The 17,037-nt window shown below is 62.9% G+C and overlaps 1 protein-coding gene and 1 long non-coding RNA gene across 4 annotated transcripts; one reads left to right on the forward strand and one right to left on the reverse strand.

The window, feature by feature from the left end:
• Positions 1-1,377: 1,377 nt before the first annotated feature.
• Positions 1,378-16,814, reverse strand: COL1A1 (collagen type I alpha 1 chain). Its single transcript, XM_069786570.1, has 51 exons — positions 16,593-16,814; positions 14,823-15,017; positions 14,603-14,637; positions 14,469-14,504; positions 14,293-14,385; positions 14,137-14,205; positions 13,706-13,750; positions 13,381-13,434; positions 13,100-13,153; positions 12,913-12,966; positions 12,658-12,711; positions 12,501-12,554; positions 12,355-12,399; positions 12,025-12,078; positions 11,868-11,912; positions 11,612-11,665; positions 11,182-11,280; positions 11,051-11,095; positions 10,873-10,971; positions 10,552-10,605; positions 10,352-10,459; positions 9,997-10,050; positions 9,686-9,784; positions 9,422-9,475; positions 9,236-9,334; positions 8,876-8,929; positions 8,449-8,502; positions 8,291-8,344; positions 8,110-8,163; positions 7,781-7,825; positions 7,580-7,678; positions 7,269-7,376; positions 6,792-6,899; positions 6,622-6,675; positions 6,457-6,510; positions 6,243-6,350; positions 6,100-6,153; positions 5,606-5,659; positions 5,201-5,362; positions 4,934-5,041; positions 4,677-4,784; positions 4,405-4,458; positions 4,193-4,300; positions 3,873-3,926; positions 3,662-3,769; positions 3,508-3,561; positions 3,233-3,340; positions 2,864-3,146; positions 2,166-2,356; positions 1,839-2,081; positions 1,378-1,758 (listed from the first exon to the last, which is right to left on the reverse strand). The coding sequence occupies exons 1-51, from the start codon at positions 16,672-16,674 to the stop codon at positions 1,612-1,614; spliced, it is 4,362 nt and encodes a 1,453-aa protein (XP_069642671.1). The 5' UTR covers positions 16,675-16,814; the 3' UTR covers positions 1,378-1,611.
• On the forward strand, positions 6,098-14,189 carry LOC138685989 (uncharacterized). 3 transcript variants are annotated; one of them, XR_011325326.1, is made up of 4 exons: positions 6,098-6,183; positions 9,972-10,070; positions 12,845-12,985; positions 13,677-14,189. It is a non-coding gene; the product is annotated as an uncharacterized lncRNA (long non-coding RNA). The 3 variants fall into 3 exon arrangements; XR_011325327.1 differs by having other exon boundaries at positions 13,683-14,189; XR_011325328.1 differs by having other exon boundaries at positions 6,101-6,183; positions 9,976-10,070.
• Positions 16,815-17,037: the final 223 nt, after the last annotated feature.

The raw sequence follows: 17,037 nt of genomic DNA on the forward strand, positions 1-17,037 counted from the left end.
CCTGACCCCCCGAGAGCAAGAGCCGCCGGTGAAGAGCACCCCAGGTTTGTTGGATCATTTCACATGCTTTATTTCAGCAGTCAAAAAAAAAAATAATTAAAAAAAAAAAACCAAAAAAAAAAAAACAATTTCAAATTATTATACATATACAAACTAGGTACAGACTCCGGGAGAGCCCGGAGCATCCGCCGGGAGATGGGCCGGCAAACAGGGGTGGGTTCGTGCCCCTCCGTGCCCAGGGAGGTATGGAGGAAGGGATGGATGGAGGGAAGGATGGATGGATGAATGGATGGATGGAGAAAAAGCTGCTGGAAGATGAGAGCGGAGCTGAAGATCCACCTGCTTAACCTGGAAAGCGGGGTTGTCCTTGTTCCCTTACGAAGCTTTTAATTTTTTTGGTTCTACCTTGCATTTGCTCCGGGATTTGCTTGCAGGATGGGTGGGGGGGATAAATAGCACCTTTAGAAAATTCACAAGTTGAGCTGGGCAGCAAAGAAGGAGTGGGGGGGTGGGGGGAACAAAATAGAGAGAAATTAAAATAAATCAAGCTGAGTTGCGCCTTTGGAGGCTGTAGCACCAGGCGGTCCCGGGCTCGGGTGTTGTGGGACCAAAATAAAAGAGAATTAAAAAAAAAAAAAGCACAGGATAAAAATCCTGGGGATAAGAAACCTCAGTGACTCCCGAGGGACCTTGAATGGAAGAAAATAAAAATAAAAGATCAACAGAGCAACAAAATGGGGTGGGGAATATTAGAGAAAAATTAGCACCTTTGCTCTGAACCTGGCAGGAAAGTCCCGGCATGGCTGAAAAACCCCAAACGAAGCTAAGACTACTTGAAAATGAAATAAAAATAACCCCCAAATTAAAAACAAACAAACAAACAAAAAACAACCCAAAGCACAGCGGTGAGGTAGCCTTCCAGAAAAGGAGAGTATGCAGCGAAGGGTCGGGTCTGCTCAGCGGTGGGGGCAGCGGCTGCTCCCCTGATGTGCTTGGGAATGAATTGATTTTGCTGCCTGAATAAAAATAAAATAAGAACAAAAAATAAACCAAAAACAAGGGGAGGGGGGAGAGAGAGGGAAAACAACAACAAAAAGCAAATTATAACCAAGAGTTAAACATCTTCCTTGCAGCAAAAAATTAATATACTCATGAGATGCAAGAAGCAAAGAGGCCAGCAGGGAAAGGTCGGCTGCAGGGGGGGATTCGGCTGGTCCCGGCGCTCCGGGCTGGGGGGGGCTCGGCACTGCTGGGGGGGCTCGGCGCAGCCGCGGCGGCGCTTTCGGTGAGCTGAGCCACGCCGTCTTCGGGGGTGAGGAGTGCCTGACCCCGAGGAGGAGGAGAGGAGGGCAAGCAAGCGAACCCACTTCCTGGTGATTTTGTTTGAAAAGTCATTTATTTTTATTTTTTTTTGGTTTAATGCTTTTTTGGGGGGTGTTTTTTAGGTTTTTCTTTTATGGAAACGCAAATAGTTTTAGAGACGCTGGATAGAAACCGACACAAATTCAAGTCCATGTGAAATTTTCTCCTTTTTTTTTGGCTGTTTTTTTTTTTTTTTTATTATTATTATCATTATTATTACTCTCTCCTGTTACGCGTGGGGCGTCCAGTTTACAAGAAGCAGACGGGGCCGATGTCGATGCCGAATTCCTGGTCTGGAGCGCCAACGTCCATGGGAGCCAAATCGATGATAGGCAGGCGAGAGGTCTTTGTTGTCTTGTACTCGATGACTGTCTTGCCCCAAGCGCCGGTGTGACTCTGCGGGGAGGTCAGGATCAGTCCCGTCCCCATAACGCGTCCCCACCGCCGCCACCGTGACCATCCCCTGGACCACTCACCGTGCAGCCGTCCTCGGTGACGCCGTAGGTGAAGCGGCTGTTGCCTTCAGCCCTGATCTCGATCTCGTTGGCGCCTTGGAGGAGAAGGGCCTTCTTCAGGTTGCCGGTGTCCCGGTCCATGTAGGCGACGCTGTTCTTGCAGTGGTAGGTGATGTTCTGGGAGGCCTCGGTGGACATCAGGCGGAGGAAGGTCAGCTGGATGGCGACGTCGGCTGGGTTGGAGCCCTCACCACCGTACTCGAACTGCCGGAGAAGAGGCGTTAGGCGCTGCGGAGCTGGTTGTCCATCCCAGTTGTACCCCCCTTCATCATCCCCCTCCCTACTCACCTGGAAGCCGTCGCTCATCGTCTCGCCGAACCAGATGTGCTTCTTCTCCTTGGGGTTCTTGCTGAGGTACCAGTTCTTCTGGGCGATGGTGGCCTGGGTTGGGTAGACGCACGTCTCTCCCGTCTCCATGTTACAGTAGACCTTGATGGCATCCAGGTTGCAGCCTTGGTTGGGGTCGATCCAGTATTCGCCTGCGGGGGCAGAGGGAAGGGGGTCAGGGAGCGGGGAGGGAGGCGAGTGGTCACAATGGATGGAGGATGGAGGTGAGGAGCAGCCATGAGGGATGAAGGAAGGGAGAGAGGATGAGAGGGATAGGTGAAGGTAGCTGGGAGAGATGGAGGATGAAGGGGTGGTGGGAGGAGGTGAGGAGCAGCAGCCGTGAGAGATGGAGGAGGGAGGTGAGGAGCAGGTAGGAGGGATCTGGCAGGTGGAACATAAAGTGGAGCAGCAGCCGTGAGGAACAGAGGAAGGAGGTGAGGAGCAGCTGTCAGAAACGGAGGGTGAAGGGATGGAGGATGGAGGTGAGGAGCAGCCACGAGAGGTAGAGGATGGAGGTGAGAGCAACCACGAGAGACAGGATGGAGGAATGAAGGTGAGGATCAACCAGGGGCGATGGAGGAAGGAGGGAGGTGAGGAGCAAGTAGAGGGGACAGAGGGACGGGGGCGAGAGCATCCCAGAGGGACGCGGGGACACTGACCGCTCTTCCAGTCGCCGTGGCACATCTTCAGGTCGCGGCAGGTACGGGCAGGGTTTTTGCGGGTGCCCTCGGGGCTGCGGATGTTCTCGATCTGTTGGCTCAGGCTCTTGAGGGTGGTGTCAACCTCCAGGTCCCGGTCGCGCATCACGTTGGCATCATCGGCTCGGTAGTAGCGTCCGCCGTCGTGGGCCTTCTCCTGGGGTGGCTGGGGCAGGAAGCTGAAGTCGAAGCCGCCGCTGGGGGGGCCGGGAGGACCAGGGGGGCCGGGTGGGCCAGGGGGACCCTGTGGGAGGAGAAGGAAGAGGATGGTGAGCCGGAGATGAAGGCGGGCAGCTCTGGGTGGGCAGCGGCAGAGGGACCGATACGTACGACAGGGCCGACGTCGCCGGTGCGACCGCGGGGGCCGGGGGGACCGATGGGGCCGGGCAGCCCGTTGAGACCATCTTTGCCGGCAGCACCAGCGGAGCCGGGAGGACCCTGTGGGAGAGGAGAAGGGGTGAGCACGGCCATCCTGCCTGGGCAGAGTCGTCCCCTCCAGCCCCGACCCACGTCCCCATGAGAAAGCCGATGACAGCCGGGACCCTCTCCCCCACCAAAGGATGCTCCAGCCCCGGCTGGAGGTCATGGCTCAGTTAGGGACTTACTCTTGGACCGGCGGGACCAGAAGCACCAGAAGGACCTTGTTCACCAGGAGAGCCCTGTGCAAAGCAAGGAACAAGAAGAGGTCCCATCAGCATCTCGCTCTGCTTCCAGGACGTGGGGCAGCACCCAGGGCCACCGTCACCCCATGGGACTTACAGGAGGACCAGGTGGGCCCTGGAGACCGGAGAAGCCTCTGTGACCCTTCATGCCTCTGTCACCCTGTTCACCAGTTTCACCTTTGTCACCACGGGGACCTTGTGGACCCTGGAGGAGGAGGAAGATGCGTTGAGCGGGGTCCAGGCCAGACACCGACCCCATGCCCACGGGGATGCAGAAGCACCGAGGAGGATGGAGAACATCAACTTACAGCAGGACCACGAGCACCAGCAGGACCAGCGGGGCCAGCGGGACCTTGGGGACCCTGGAACAGGAGAGAAGGGGACAGGTTAGAGCATCCTCCACCTTCTGCTGCCACCAGCTCAGGGCAGCGTCACCCCGAGCCGGCTGGTGGGACGCTTGACTTCCCGGGAAAGCTCCCTCCAGTGGCAAGAGCTGAGCCCTGGGCCGGATCCTGACCCGCCACGGGTTTGCAGGATCAGTCCTTGCTCCGTAACGGTGGAGCCCAGGGTGAGCCCTGGGCCAGGGAGGGGTGCGAGGTGGGGGCACGCTGGGCAGAGCATCACTTACGGTCTCACCGCGATCTCCACTCTTGCCAGCAGGACCGACGGGGCCGGGGGCACCAGGGGCACCGGGAGCACCAGGGGGGCCAGCAGGGCCAGTCTCACCACGGTCACCCTGTGAGGAGGAAGAGGAGGAGGAGGAGAAAGAGGAGGTGAGGTCAGTGTGGGTCAGCACAGCCCCATGGCCTCCTCCCACAGCCCCCTCACCAGCCCACTCACCTTGGGACCAGCAGCACCATCACGACCGGGGGCACCTTCAGCACCGGGAGCACCCTACAGTGGAGCAAAGATCCCCTCGTTAGGGCAGGTGGGGGCTAATGAGGGCCTGGACGGCACCATCTCCGCTCAGCCCACCGCGGGCCCCGGCGTGCATCAACTATGGCAGCACTCATGAGTGTCACGAGTTGGCGAGTCCTCAGCGCAACGAGCCCAACACCGATGTGCGGGGGTCTGTGCCGCCCCAACACCGACCGTTACCCACAGCTTCTCACCTCACGTCCAGCTTCACCGGGGGGTCCAGCCAAGCCGGGGGGGCCCATGGGGCCGGGAGGACCGCGCTCACCAGGGGAACCGGAGGGACCTTGCTTGCCGGGTTCACCCTGCAGAGGGGAGAGGACGGAGGGGTGTCAGACACTGGTGAGCATCCTCTGCCTCCAGGGCTGCAGCCGTGGGGGCTGCATGGGTGAGTTGGACCCCCGGGGGGGGGTCCTAGCATCATCTGTTCCCGGGGACCCCCCCGGGTACTCACAGAGGGGCCAGGCAGACCGGGAAAGCCTCTCTCGCCTCTCTGTCCGGGGAGGCCGACGACACCGCGCTGGCCAGCGATACCTTGGGGTCCGGGGGTGCCAGGAGCGCCCTGTGGGGACAAACGGCACCTCAGGGTGGTGGCAGTGGTGGGGGACACCCTCCTGAGGGAGGGGACGACCAAGGGATGCCGGGCTGCGGGTGGAGCATGATGCTGCCCAGCATCCTTGGCTCCATGGAGGGGGTCCGACCGCGGGGGGGGGTGACTTACGATGGGGCCGTCAGCGCCAGGAGAACCCTTCTCACCGGGGGGGCCGGGGGGGCCAGCAGGGCCAGGCTCACCGGGGCGGCCAGCGGGGCCGGTTTCACCGCGGGGTCCTTTGCCACCTTCCTTCCCACTGGGGCCGGGGGGGCCGGGGAGACCGATGTTCCCCTGGGCGGGAGGGGAGGTAATGCCATCAGGCAGCAGCCCAGGACCCCCCCAGCTGCCAGCTGAAGGGCAGCCAGGGGTGTCCCAGTGCCAACTGGGACAGGGCGGCCACGTGGAACCAGCTGGATGGGTGCCCAGCACCTCTCGTCCCACGTCCCCCCATCACCAGCAGCCACCATCCAGCACCTTCCCGCCCCCCTCTCCCGTCCCCGTCCCCCCACCTCTCGCCCTGCCAGGGGTACTCACAGAGGGGCCGGGGGGACCAACTCTTCCAGCAGCACCAGGGAAACCAGTAGCACCCTGGAAGGGAAAAAAACTGAAGTCACCAGGGGCCGGATCCAGGCATCGCCTGCCCCCGCCATGGAGTGGGTCCAGGGGACGGTCCCCTGGCTGGGGGCCACAACAGAGAGCCCCAGGGCCGGTGGCCAGGAGGAAAGCATCCATCCAGGGGGAGCTGGGGCTGATTTGGGTGGGGGGGGCTAAAGGCAACACCCCCCCCTTTTCCCCTCTGCTCCATTCCCCCCCAGGATGAAGCCACCCCAGGTCGATGCCATCCCCCCCCCAGATGGTTTTGGGGGTGCAGGGCTGGAAATGCCAGAGCTCCCCTCTGCCTCCACGGTGTTGGGGGGGATGGAGCGAAACACAGTGGGGAGTTAAGCCACCCAGGGGTGTTCGTGTCTGGGGGGGGGGTGTCCCTGGGACCCCCAAAGCCCCCTCCCCACCATGAGACTGGTACTTACAGGGGGTCCAGCGCTACCGCGAGCACCTTTGGGACCAGGAGCACCAACAGCACCCTGTGGAGGAGGAAGAAGAGGAGGAGAGGGGTGAGCCACAGCATGGAGCTGGACCCTGAGAGAGTGGGGGGGGTGGGGGGGCAACTTACGGCAGGGCCAGGAGCACCAGTGGGGCCAGCAGGGCCGGGGGGACCGGCATCACCCTTGGCTCCAGCATCACCAGTTTCACCTTTAGCACCAGGCTGGCCATCAGCACCCTGCGGGAGAGCGGAGTGGGGTGAGCCGTGGTGGGGGGCACAGCATCGCCCCGGAGGGGCAGGATCAGGCCCCCGAGGTAGGGAGGAGCGAGGCCGTCGCACTTACTGGGGGGCCAGCAAATCCAGCAGGACCGGGAGGGCCGGGCTCACCGCGGTCGCCCTAGGAGAGATGGTGAGAAAGGTGTCACCCCAGGCAGGGGATGGCCACCGATGGCCACCAAAGGATGGCCACCCATGGCAGGGGCATCAGCCAGGGTGGGGGGACACTTACGGGAGCACCACGGGCACCAGTGGGACCAGCAGGACCTGGGGGACCAGCTTCACCCTGGAAAAGGGGAGGAAAACCAAAAAAAAGGAGGTCAAGACTGTGGCGAGGAGGTGGCAGTGGGTACCAGGACACATCTGTCCCTGGTGCAGCATCCAGCCAGGGGACAGCCCTACCTTGTCACCAGGAGCACCAGCGGGGCCGGGGGGGCCGATGGGGCCAGTCAGACCTCGGAGACCGTCTTTGCCAGGAGCGCCATCAGCACCTTTGGGACCGGGGTCGCCCTGGGAGAGGAAGATGATGGCAGGTTACCTGGGGAGGTCCCCTCCAGGGTGGTCACCCCTGCTTTTCCTCTCCCCTTTGCACAGCAGCTCTGAAGAACCCCTGGTTCTTCATCCTCGCTGGGATCGTCCTCCTCCTCCCAGGCTCCAGAGGAAGAGCTGGGCTCAGCTCCCAGCAAGGGACTGTCCCCAAGGGCTGTGCTCAGATGGGGACAGAGGTGGCACTGAGCATCCCCTCCCCAGGGGGCTGCTGCCTACTGGCCTTGGCTTAGGGGAGCACATTCAGCCCCGAAGGGACGATGGTGGGGAGCACAGGGATGGTTGGGAGTTGAGAAACAAGGGGGGGACATCAGGATTTTGAGGGACACGTACTCTGTCACCCTTGGCGCCTGGCAGGCCAGCAGCACCACGTTCTCCGGGCATACCCTGCAGACCGGGGGGGCCTTGGTTCCCGGGGGCACCGGGAGCACCAGCATCACCCTGGGCAAGAGAGAAAGAAAACGGGTGTTAGCGAGAACCCAGCGCTTCCTCGGCACAGCGAATTCCTCCCTGGCTTCAGCACCAGCCTCAGCGAAAGGGGGTGAAGCCAAACCCACCCCCCACCTTTACATCTGCACCCCAAGAGCCACCCATCACCCGGACAGTCCCAACCTGGCACGGCAGAGCCGAGACCTCGCACCTACCTTAGCACCATCGTTACCAGGAGCACCGTTAGCACCACGAGGACCTTGGGGACCGGGGGGGCCTTGGACGCCGCGTTCACCGGGGAAACCTCTCTCACCCTGGAGAGGGGAAGCAGGAGAGGGGCCGAGGCCGTCAGGGGGGGCAGGAGGCACTGCGGGGGTGCCGAAAGCCGGCTGAGGAGCAAGTGGGGTTCAACTTACCCTGGCACCGGCGGGACCGGGGGCACCAGCATCTCCGGGGACACCCTGTGCAGGAGGGAGAGGGTGCAGAGTCAGAGTGGGAAGGGGTGACCCTGGGGACAGGTATGACCCCAGGGGTGGGGAGGGAGGGGGTCCCACAGTCCCCGGGGGGGGGATGAGGCAGGGCTGGGGTCCCCACTGTTCCTGGGGGAGAGGCTATGTGGTGCACATCGCCTTGGGGTGCACTGGGGGGGGGACCCCATCAGCAGCCCCCAGCCCCAGCTGGGAGAGGGGTGATGGGGAGGGCACAGGGATGGTCCCACGTCACGGCCATGGTTGCCCACACTTACCTGCTCACCGGGCTTGCCAGCCTCACCGGGGGGACCAGCGGGGCCCGGCAGACCCTGGGGAGGAAGAAGAGGAGCGATGAGACACCATGGAGGTGGGTGACCAAAGGGGGCGAGGAAAGGGGTAACGTCACCCCCACCCTGGATGGTTTGTCCCCTCGCAAGGGAAGGGGACACCCCTCACCTGGAAGCCAGGAGCACCAGCGGGACCTTGTTCACCTCTTTCTCCAGCGGGACCCTGGGGGAGATGGGACAAGCGTGAATTGGGGGCAGTCGGCTCCTGAGCCCCTTCTCCAGTGGCCAAGCGTGGCCGTGGGTCGCCAAGGGCTTGTTGATACTCACGGTAGGGCCGGGAGGACCTTGGGCACCAGCTTCACCATCTTTGCCAGCAGCACCCTGTGGAAGAGGGAGAAAAGGGTGCTCAGAGCACAGCCCCAACCTGCAGCTCCGTGATACCCCCATGGGACTCTGCACCCCCCGCCCCCTGTATGGGATGCGGGTCTGGATGCGGCCATAGCAGCCTTCGAAGGACTGGAGAAGCCATGGCGAGCTGCCCGCGGCCACGTCACCTCCCTGCTGTCCCCACTCCAAAGCTGCTGGCAGCCACCGGGCTGGAGTCCCAACCACCTCAACCCGCTGCCGTCCTCATCCTTGGAGCCTTCCCCAGCCCCAGCTCGGCCATCCCATGACCCATCCCTGCCGCCCCACGAAGGGGTGAAGCTCCTTGCCAAGTCCCCACCGGGCTGGCTGGGCTCTGGCAAATACTTACAACGGCGCCGGGGGGACCAGGAGCACCTCTCTCGCCGGGTTTGCCGGGCTCACCCTGAAAGCAAGAGAGCAGGATGAGACCCATGATGGCACCGCAACACGGACGGGCACAAGCCTGCAGGCTCGGGCAGGCTGGGGGATGCAGCAGCGCAGCCCTCCCCAGGGGGGAACGCATCCCCTGAGCCCCCCCTCCTTTGGTGCCTGCTCCACAGGAGCCACGCGTCCACCCGCAGCCACTGTCCTGGGTGGTGGCAGTGGCCGGCAGGTGGGAATTCCTCGTGGATCAGGACTTCTGCATCTGCCAGGCAGCAGCATCTCCAGCAGCCCCCCCCTGGGGGAGGCAGCTCCCATTCACACTCACCGCAGCACCTTTGGGACCGGGGAAACCCATCACGCCAGCTTGACCTCTGGCTCCGGGGGGGCCGGGGGGGCCAGGGCGGCCGTCTTGACCAGCGGGACCCTATTATGGAGAGGAGCGAGTACCCCGTTAGCAGAGTCCGTGGCCAGCCAAGGGAGGAGTGGGGGGGCATCGGCAGGTACAACTTACGGGGGGGCCAGTCTTGCCGTCAGGACCGGGACTCCCAGGGCTTCCAGTCAGACCCTGCAAGGGAGCGCGAGGTGAATTAGGAGCTCAGGGCTTCCGAGAGATGCTCCAGCAAACGTGAGCATCCTGGAAAGCAGCTTCTCCGCCAGCATGGAGAGCGTGGTGGCTGGCATCCGTCCCTGGAGCAGGGCCACCAGCGCGGTGGCCGTGCTGACGTGGCTCCTCGTAGCCACCTTGCCACCATGCCCACCACCCCGCCGTGCTCACCTTGGCACCAGGGAGGCCGGGTTCCCCGGGGCGTCCAGCTTCACCAGGAGATCCTTTGGGGCCAGCAGGGCCAGGGGAGCCACGCTCGCCGGGGGGACCCTGGGGAGGGGTGGGAGAGGGGACAGAGGTTACCCAGCTGCAGGACATCACCCAGGGATGGGGACCGGAGCCGTGTCACCGGAGGTGGCAGCAGCACAGAACCAGCCTTGCCAACACGTGGGGATGGGTGACAAGTGCCCGGTGTCCCCACCGCCCCGTTGAGGACATGGCTTTCTCGCCTGGACAGGCAGGAGGGAGATCTGGGGACCTACCTTGGGACCGGCAATGCCATCAGCACCAGGGAAACCGCGGCTGCCGGGAGCACCCTGCGAGGGACAGGAGAAGGGTCAGTGTGGAGACACGGGGTGACCTCAGGGGGTTTGGGGGTGCAGGGGAGGGATGCGCTGATGTGGGACCCGGCCACCAGTGGGAGCAGCCTGGTGTCCCTGCTGAGATGCTCCACTGGAGACCTCGGTGCGGCATCGGAGGGGGCTGGGGGTGTCACCACGGTGGGTGCCTGTCCCCGAGCACCCATGACGCTCAGCCGCTGGACACTGGGAGATGGGAGGAGGAGAGCGATGGTGACGGGGACACGGCAGAGATGGGACAGGGACTGTTCCTACTCACGCGTTCGCCGGCGGGGCCAGGAAGCCCAGCAGGGCCAGGCTCACCACGAGCTCCTCTCTTGCCTTCTTCACCAGCTGGGCCGGGGGGACCTTGGACACCAGCGGGACCCTGGGGACGGAGGCGAAGGGATGAGCACCCATGGGATACATGGGAGCCAGGAGGGGCCAAGCCCCTGAGGAGACGTGGGGGGGGTCACTTACAGGTTCGCCTTTGGCACCAGTGTCTCCCTTGTTGCCTGGAGCACCGGGTTCACCCTGGAGGTGGAAGGAGAGAAGAGGAAAAAAAATGTTTAACACCAGATTAATGAGCAAAGGGAGCCCTGAGCCTCATCCTGCCCAGCCCCTCAGCAGGAGGGGGGATGCTCATCATGTGTTGGCCTCCAGCACCATCCTGCACTCGCAGGGCTGGAGGGGACAGGGGATGTTAGAGGAGACATCTCCAGGTGGGACAGCAGCTTGCTGGAGCAGAAGGAGGGATGTGACCCCAGGAAGAGGTGGATGGAGGTGTCCGGGGATACTTACGCTGTTACCCTTGGGACCAGGGGCACCGCTGGGACCCTGGGGTCCGGAGGGACCGCGGGCACCGGGGAAGCCGGGAGCGCCAGCAATGCCAGGAGCACCCTAGAAGAGGCAGACGAAGTGGTGAGGGAACAGCACGGCCCCTCGTCCCAGAGCCAAGAGGGAGGCAAAGGACACTCACGGTTGCGCCCTTGGCACCAGGTTGACCATCAGCACCGGGGTTGCCCTGTGGAGAGAAGGAGGAGGAGGAGGGTTATGTCAGGGCTGGCAGGACATGAGGCCAAAGGACAAGGAGTGTCGGATGCCACTTACAGCAGGACCAGCAGCGCCAGCAGGGCCGGGGGGACCGGGCTCACCACGGGCACCTTGGGGACCTTCACTGCCACGAGCTCCCTGGGGACCAGTTTCACCCTGGGGAGGAAGAGGAGGGAGGAAGAAACGTGAGCACGAGGGCTGCCCTCATACCCCTGACATGGCTGATTTCCCCCTCCATCTGCAGCTCCTTTCCCATGGAGGCAAAGCCAGGAGAGACACCCATGGGACTTGGCTGGGGATGTCCCCGTCTGTCCCACTGTCCCGGGCAGCTGCAAGCCCACGGCACTTTGGGCTTTCTCATTTTGGGGCCACGTGGGGAACCCATTCGACGCTCGGTCCTTCTCCCTCATCCCATGCTCCCAGTTCCCACCACTTTCTCCCAGCCCAGGAGATGCCACCTGGGAGGAGATGGTCAGGCAGGTCCTACCTTAGCACCAGCAGCACCGGGGAAGCCGGGGGGACCAGCAGGGCCAGTTGGACCCTAGATGGGAGAGAGGGCACGTGTCAGAGGAGGGATCCCACCTCACACATCTGGCGTTGGCCGTAGTTTTCCGGGCAGCACAGCTCTGGCCCCCAGCCAGGATTTCCTGGCCGTGGTGGAACTGGGGTGGGATCTCCCTCTAGAGAAGCTGGAGCTGATGCCAGGTGCTGGTAGGGGGTGGATGGTTTTGGGGGTTACTTACGGGAGGACCAGCAGCACCAGGAGCACCGTCGTTACCACGAGCACCCTGTGAGAGAGGAGACACCCATTATTGATGCCCACTGGCAGGAGAGGTGGCCCCCAGCCCCCCCCATGTCCCAGACAGGGGATGCTCAGCCCTACCCAAACCAGATACTCACAGCAGGGCCAGAGGGACCAGGACGGCCTCTCTCGCCGGGAAGCCCACGAGGACCCTGGGGAGGGGAGAGGACATGTTTGGGTCACCAGAAGAGACACTTTCACCTTTCGGCGCCTCCTCCCACCCCTGGGCCCCCCCATTCCTCCCTGCTCCTGCCCACAGCAACATTTCCAGGGGGTTAAACCCCCTCCCACTCCATTCCCTGGGGCATCCCCGGGGAAGCATCCCCAAGGATCAGCTGTCGCCCCATCACGTCTTGCCCCTCATCCCCATCTCCTTTTACTGGCCGAGGCCAGATCCCCCCATGGTCCCCAGGGACTCCAGTACTCACCATCTGCCCAGGAGCACCGTTCTCTCCAGGGCTGCCGGGCTCACCCTAGGAGAAAGGAAAACATTGAGGGACCTGCTCCGGAGGGAAGGAGGGAGCAGCGATGACTCTACAGAGAGGACAGGGGTGATGCTGCCACCGCTCCTCACCTTTGGGCCAGCAGGACCGGGCTCACCCTTGGCACCATCCAGACCACTGAAGCCCTGGGAAGCAGGAGAGAGAAGTGGGGGGGTCAGGAGGGGACCACCCAGCAAGGTGGTCCATCCCCTTCCCCTAAATCTTGCAAGCATGGGAGGAGGGACTCACTCTGTGACCCTTCATGCCCGGCAGACCGGCGGTTCCTGGGAGACCACGTGCACCCTAGGAGAAAAGGGGAGGTGGTGATGGAGATGCTCGGGGCGGGGGGGGGGGGGGCTGTCCCCACACCCCCTTACCCCCATCCCCAACGTGGGGGGGGCAGGCAGCTGGTGTCATATCCTTGCTTTGCTACCAGGCAGGCCACAGTGGGGGTGTCCCCTCCTGTGCCCCCCTGGGAGGACACCCCAGCAGGGAGCATCTCACCTGGGGACCGGGGGGACCGCGCTCTCCGGGACGGCCGGGCTTTCCAGCTTCACCCTAAGGAGAAGGACACCAGGTTGGTGGCATGTCCCCAAGCCAGGTGGCTTCTGCTCACCTTGAGGGGGGGGCTGGCAGGGTCACCAGGCCCCAAACTGGGGTGAGGGGGGGACCCCAACCGCAGGCCACTTACGTCATCTCCGTTCTTGCCAGGGGGGCCGGCTGGACCACGGGGACCCATGGGACCCTAGGAGAGATGCAGGGCAGGGGTGAGGATGCTGTGGGTGATGGCTGTGCCCCGTCACCCTGTCACCCAAGCTGGGCAGTGTGGGGATCCGGCAGCCCCATTCCCACAGCTCCCGGCTGAGGTGCCCCGGAGCGGGGATGGCATGGCTACGGCCAGGGCTGGGAACGGGCAGCCTTGTCCTCATCCCTGCGGGATGTCAGGCTGGAGGAGGAGGTGGCAGGACTCACAGAAGCACCAGGCTCTCCAGGTTCACCAGGGGGACCTTGGAAACCTTGAGGACCCTGTAGGTCGGTGGGGAAAAAGGAAGAAAAAGGGAAAAAAATAAGTTAGAAAATGAGAAGATTGGGCCTGCAGACACCGGTGGCAATGGTGGTCCGCCCCCCCCACCCCCCGTATAGTGGCACGAGGACGTGCATCCCCACGTGTTTCCGTAGCCGTCGGGAAGGGTCAGACGCCCCATCCTGCCCTCTCCCCACCCCATCCCACCCGGCCTCCTGCCACCCAAAGGGCTGCTTGTCCCCAGAAAGAGAGGGGAGGAGGAGAGATACTCACAGGAGCGCCAGGAGGACCGGGGAGACCGCGGGGACCAGCTGGACCCTGGGAAGGAGAACAGAAAGTGGTGATGAGTGGCTGCCATGTCACCCTGTCCCCATCTCTGTCACCATCATCACCCATTCCCTGTCCCCATTGCCACCCCATCCCTGTCCCCGTTGCCACCCCATCCCTGTCTCCATTGACAGCCCATTGCTGTCCCCGTTGCCACCCCATCCCTGTCCCCATTGCCACCCCACTGCTACCCCATCACCACCCCATCCCTGTCCCCATCACCACCAGGACTGACGCCGCTCCCCATCCCTCCCACTTCCCACCGCTCGGCAGCATCCTCGGCACCGCCGGCACGGGATGCTTCGCCCGGCTTCACACCTCCCCCCGTGTCCCCCCCGCATCCCCTCCGTGGGGACCCATGCCACCCCGGTGCTCACCATGGGACCGGGCACGGCCATGCCACCGGCTTTCTCGTCGTAGCCATAAGACATTTGAGGAGCGAAGTTCTGCAGGCAGGAGAGAGAGAGCAGGGGTGAGCAGGTTGCGGGCACCCCCATGGGGGTCTGCACCACCGGGGACCCCCCCATACTCACTCCGCCGAGGCCTGGAGGACCTGGAGGGCCTGGGGGTCCCGGGAGGCCAGGCTGTCCAGGGATGCCATCTCTGCCAGGGGGGCCGGGGAGTCCCTGGGGGGAGAGAAGAGAAGGGTGAGCCCCAGCAGGATGGGGGTCCTGGCAGAGCAGGGGGGGTCTGCGGAGGTGATACCCACCCTGTCTCCTTTGGGGCCGGTGTCTCCCTTAGGACCCTGTTGGGGAGAGATGAGATGGGTGGTTAGAAAAGGGGTTCTCCAAAAATAGGTGGGGGATGTCCTGGGGTTTGGGGTGGGTGCAAGGGAGCCCTTACCTCTACTCCAGCGCTTTCTGGGTAGACAGGGGAGGCTGTGGGAGAAAGGACGGGCGTTTAGAGGAGCCCAGCGTGACCCACCACCCCATCCAACCCCGCACCCATCCTGCAGCCCCGACACCCAAGGGAAGGATGCCGAGCCGGGCTGGGATCCAGCCCCAGTGCTCCCCGGGTACCACCAGCCTGTGCTGGGATGGGGACGAGGGGGACGAGACGGTACCGTCGGTGTCGGGACAGATGGGGCAGCATTCTCCGAAGGGGATCTCGGCGTTGGGGCAGTCAGAGGTGTCCTCGCAGATCACCTCATCGCAGAGGATGTTGCCGCTGTCGCAGACGCAGATCTGGCAGGGTTCGGGTTTCCACACATCCTTATCGTTGTACGTTAGCCCATCCTGTATGCAGCTTCCAGTTTGAACTGGGAGATAAGGGGCAGGGCAGGGGGAAGCGTGAGGGGCCGGGGGGGAATGGCAGCAGCCCCCCGCACGGCCCTTCTCTTGCTCTTTCCCCCCCCTTTTCACCCCCCCCTTCGCTCCTGCAGCGTTTCTCCCTTCATCTGGTTCTCATCAGCCCATCGCGGTGACACAGGAAAAGCACCACAATAAACTCTTCCCACATACGCTGGAATTTAAACAAAAACCTCCAGCCAGTTGCTACGTCCCGCGGCGGATGGGGCCAAGGCAAATACCCCCGCGGCGGGCAGGGGGTTGGCACGGGGGGTCCTCGCCGTCGGCGGGGGACGGGGACGGGGATGGGATGAGTGGGATCGGGTGGGTTGGCCCCAACGTCTGGGCTGAAATTAAATCCAGGCGGCTGCGGGATAGGGCTGGATCAGGCCAGATGGATTGGGGAATAAGAGTCCAGAGATTGGAGGCAGGCGGGGGCTGGCGTGGGGAGGGCAGGGCGACGCGCCAGGGCCCGGGGCTGGCCCCGCGGTGGGGAAGGGTCCCGGGGAGGGGGGCACGGGGCTGTCTCGACCCTACGGCCCCCCCGCTTGGCAAGGGTAAAAAAAAAAAGGCGAAAGGCAAAATGCATATTGCAAAATGCAGAAGGCGAAACCGCCTATTGCAAAAGGCAAAATGCAGAAGGCGAAATGCAAAAATGCAGAACGGATATGGTCGAACGCAAAATGCAGAACGCAAAATGCAAAATGCAAAAAAAAAACCAAAACCAAAACCAAAAAGCACAGAAAAAAAGTCCCCCGAAAATGACAGAATTGGGCAAAATACGAAAGGCGCCCCAGGCCTGGCTCCGTCCCAGGGTCCCCCCCGTGTCCCCACGCCTGCAGGTGGCAGGCGCAGGCAGCCCAGCGGGGCGCAGGGGGGAACCCGGCAGTGGGGGGCCGGTGACCCCAACCGTGCCCCGGTCCCTGGAGCCCCCATCCCCAGTGCAGCCCCACAGGGAGGCCGTGGGGCGGCATCCCCAGTCCCAGGGTGGCCGAGCGGGGCCGTCTGGCCAGCCCCGACTTTACGGGCTGCCGAAACATTTTCCTTATGAATCATCCGAGACTTTTCTAATTCTTTCCTGATGGCTTTTGCAGATCCCGGTGCCGGGCCCCCCCTCTCCCCTCCTCTCCCCCCTCGCCGCTCTCTCCCGCGCTCTTTCCCCCCTTTCCCTTCCCTGCCTCCTCCTCCCCTTCTTCCCCGGCTCCCTCCTTCCCCGCCGGCTCCTCTCCACCCTTCCCTCCCTCCCTGCTCTTGGCAGGGCGCCCCGACTCTCCGCGCCAGCACGGACCCCCTAAAACCCCTTCACCCCCCAATGCCAAATTCCCCCAACCCACTTTTTCCTCCTTTTATTTGTTTTTCCCCCTAATTTCCCCCAACTTTTTTTTTGTTTGGTTGGTTTTTTTCACTCCAGATGCCAACCACCCCTTTATCCTTCCCCAACCCAATGGCAGCAGGACCAAGCGTCGAAGATGCCACCCGACCCCGTACCCACCCACCACCCCGCATCCCACCGGCGGTGAGGACCATCACCGACGCCGACTACTTACTGTCTTCTTCTCCTTGCCCGCGGGTGAGTAGTACAGTCGCTGCTATCAACAGCAGTAACCGAGAATCCACAAAGCTGAACATGTCTAAATATTAGACATGTAGACTCTTTGGGGTCTCTTTTGTTCTTAGGTTGGGGTCATACGGGGCCGATCCGACTCTGGAGCTCCAAATCCAGACCCCAGCAGAAACTTCCTACTGCCCTTGCCCACTCCTTCGCCTCCCCTTATATACGATGCGGCGGCGGGGAGAGGTGGGACCCATCGCAACCGGGGAATTTTGGACTGCCCCTCGACCAATCAGCGGCACCCAGCGAGTCGGGGGGCACCCCTCGCAACCCCCCCCCACCCCCGTCTGTCCGTTCATGCACACGCATACACAGACGTGCACACGCGTGTCATCCCGAAGCGGGGCTGGGAGCGGTGGTTGTGGGGTGGATGGGAAGGG

Source organism: Haliaeetus albicilla, chromosome 7 (assembly GCF_947461875.1).
Source record: "Haliaeetus albicilla chromosome 7, bHalAlb1.1, whole genome shotgun sequence".
NCBI lineage: Eukaryota > Metazoa > Chordata > Aves > Accipitriformes > Accipitridae > Haliaeetus > Haliaeetus albicilla.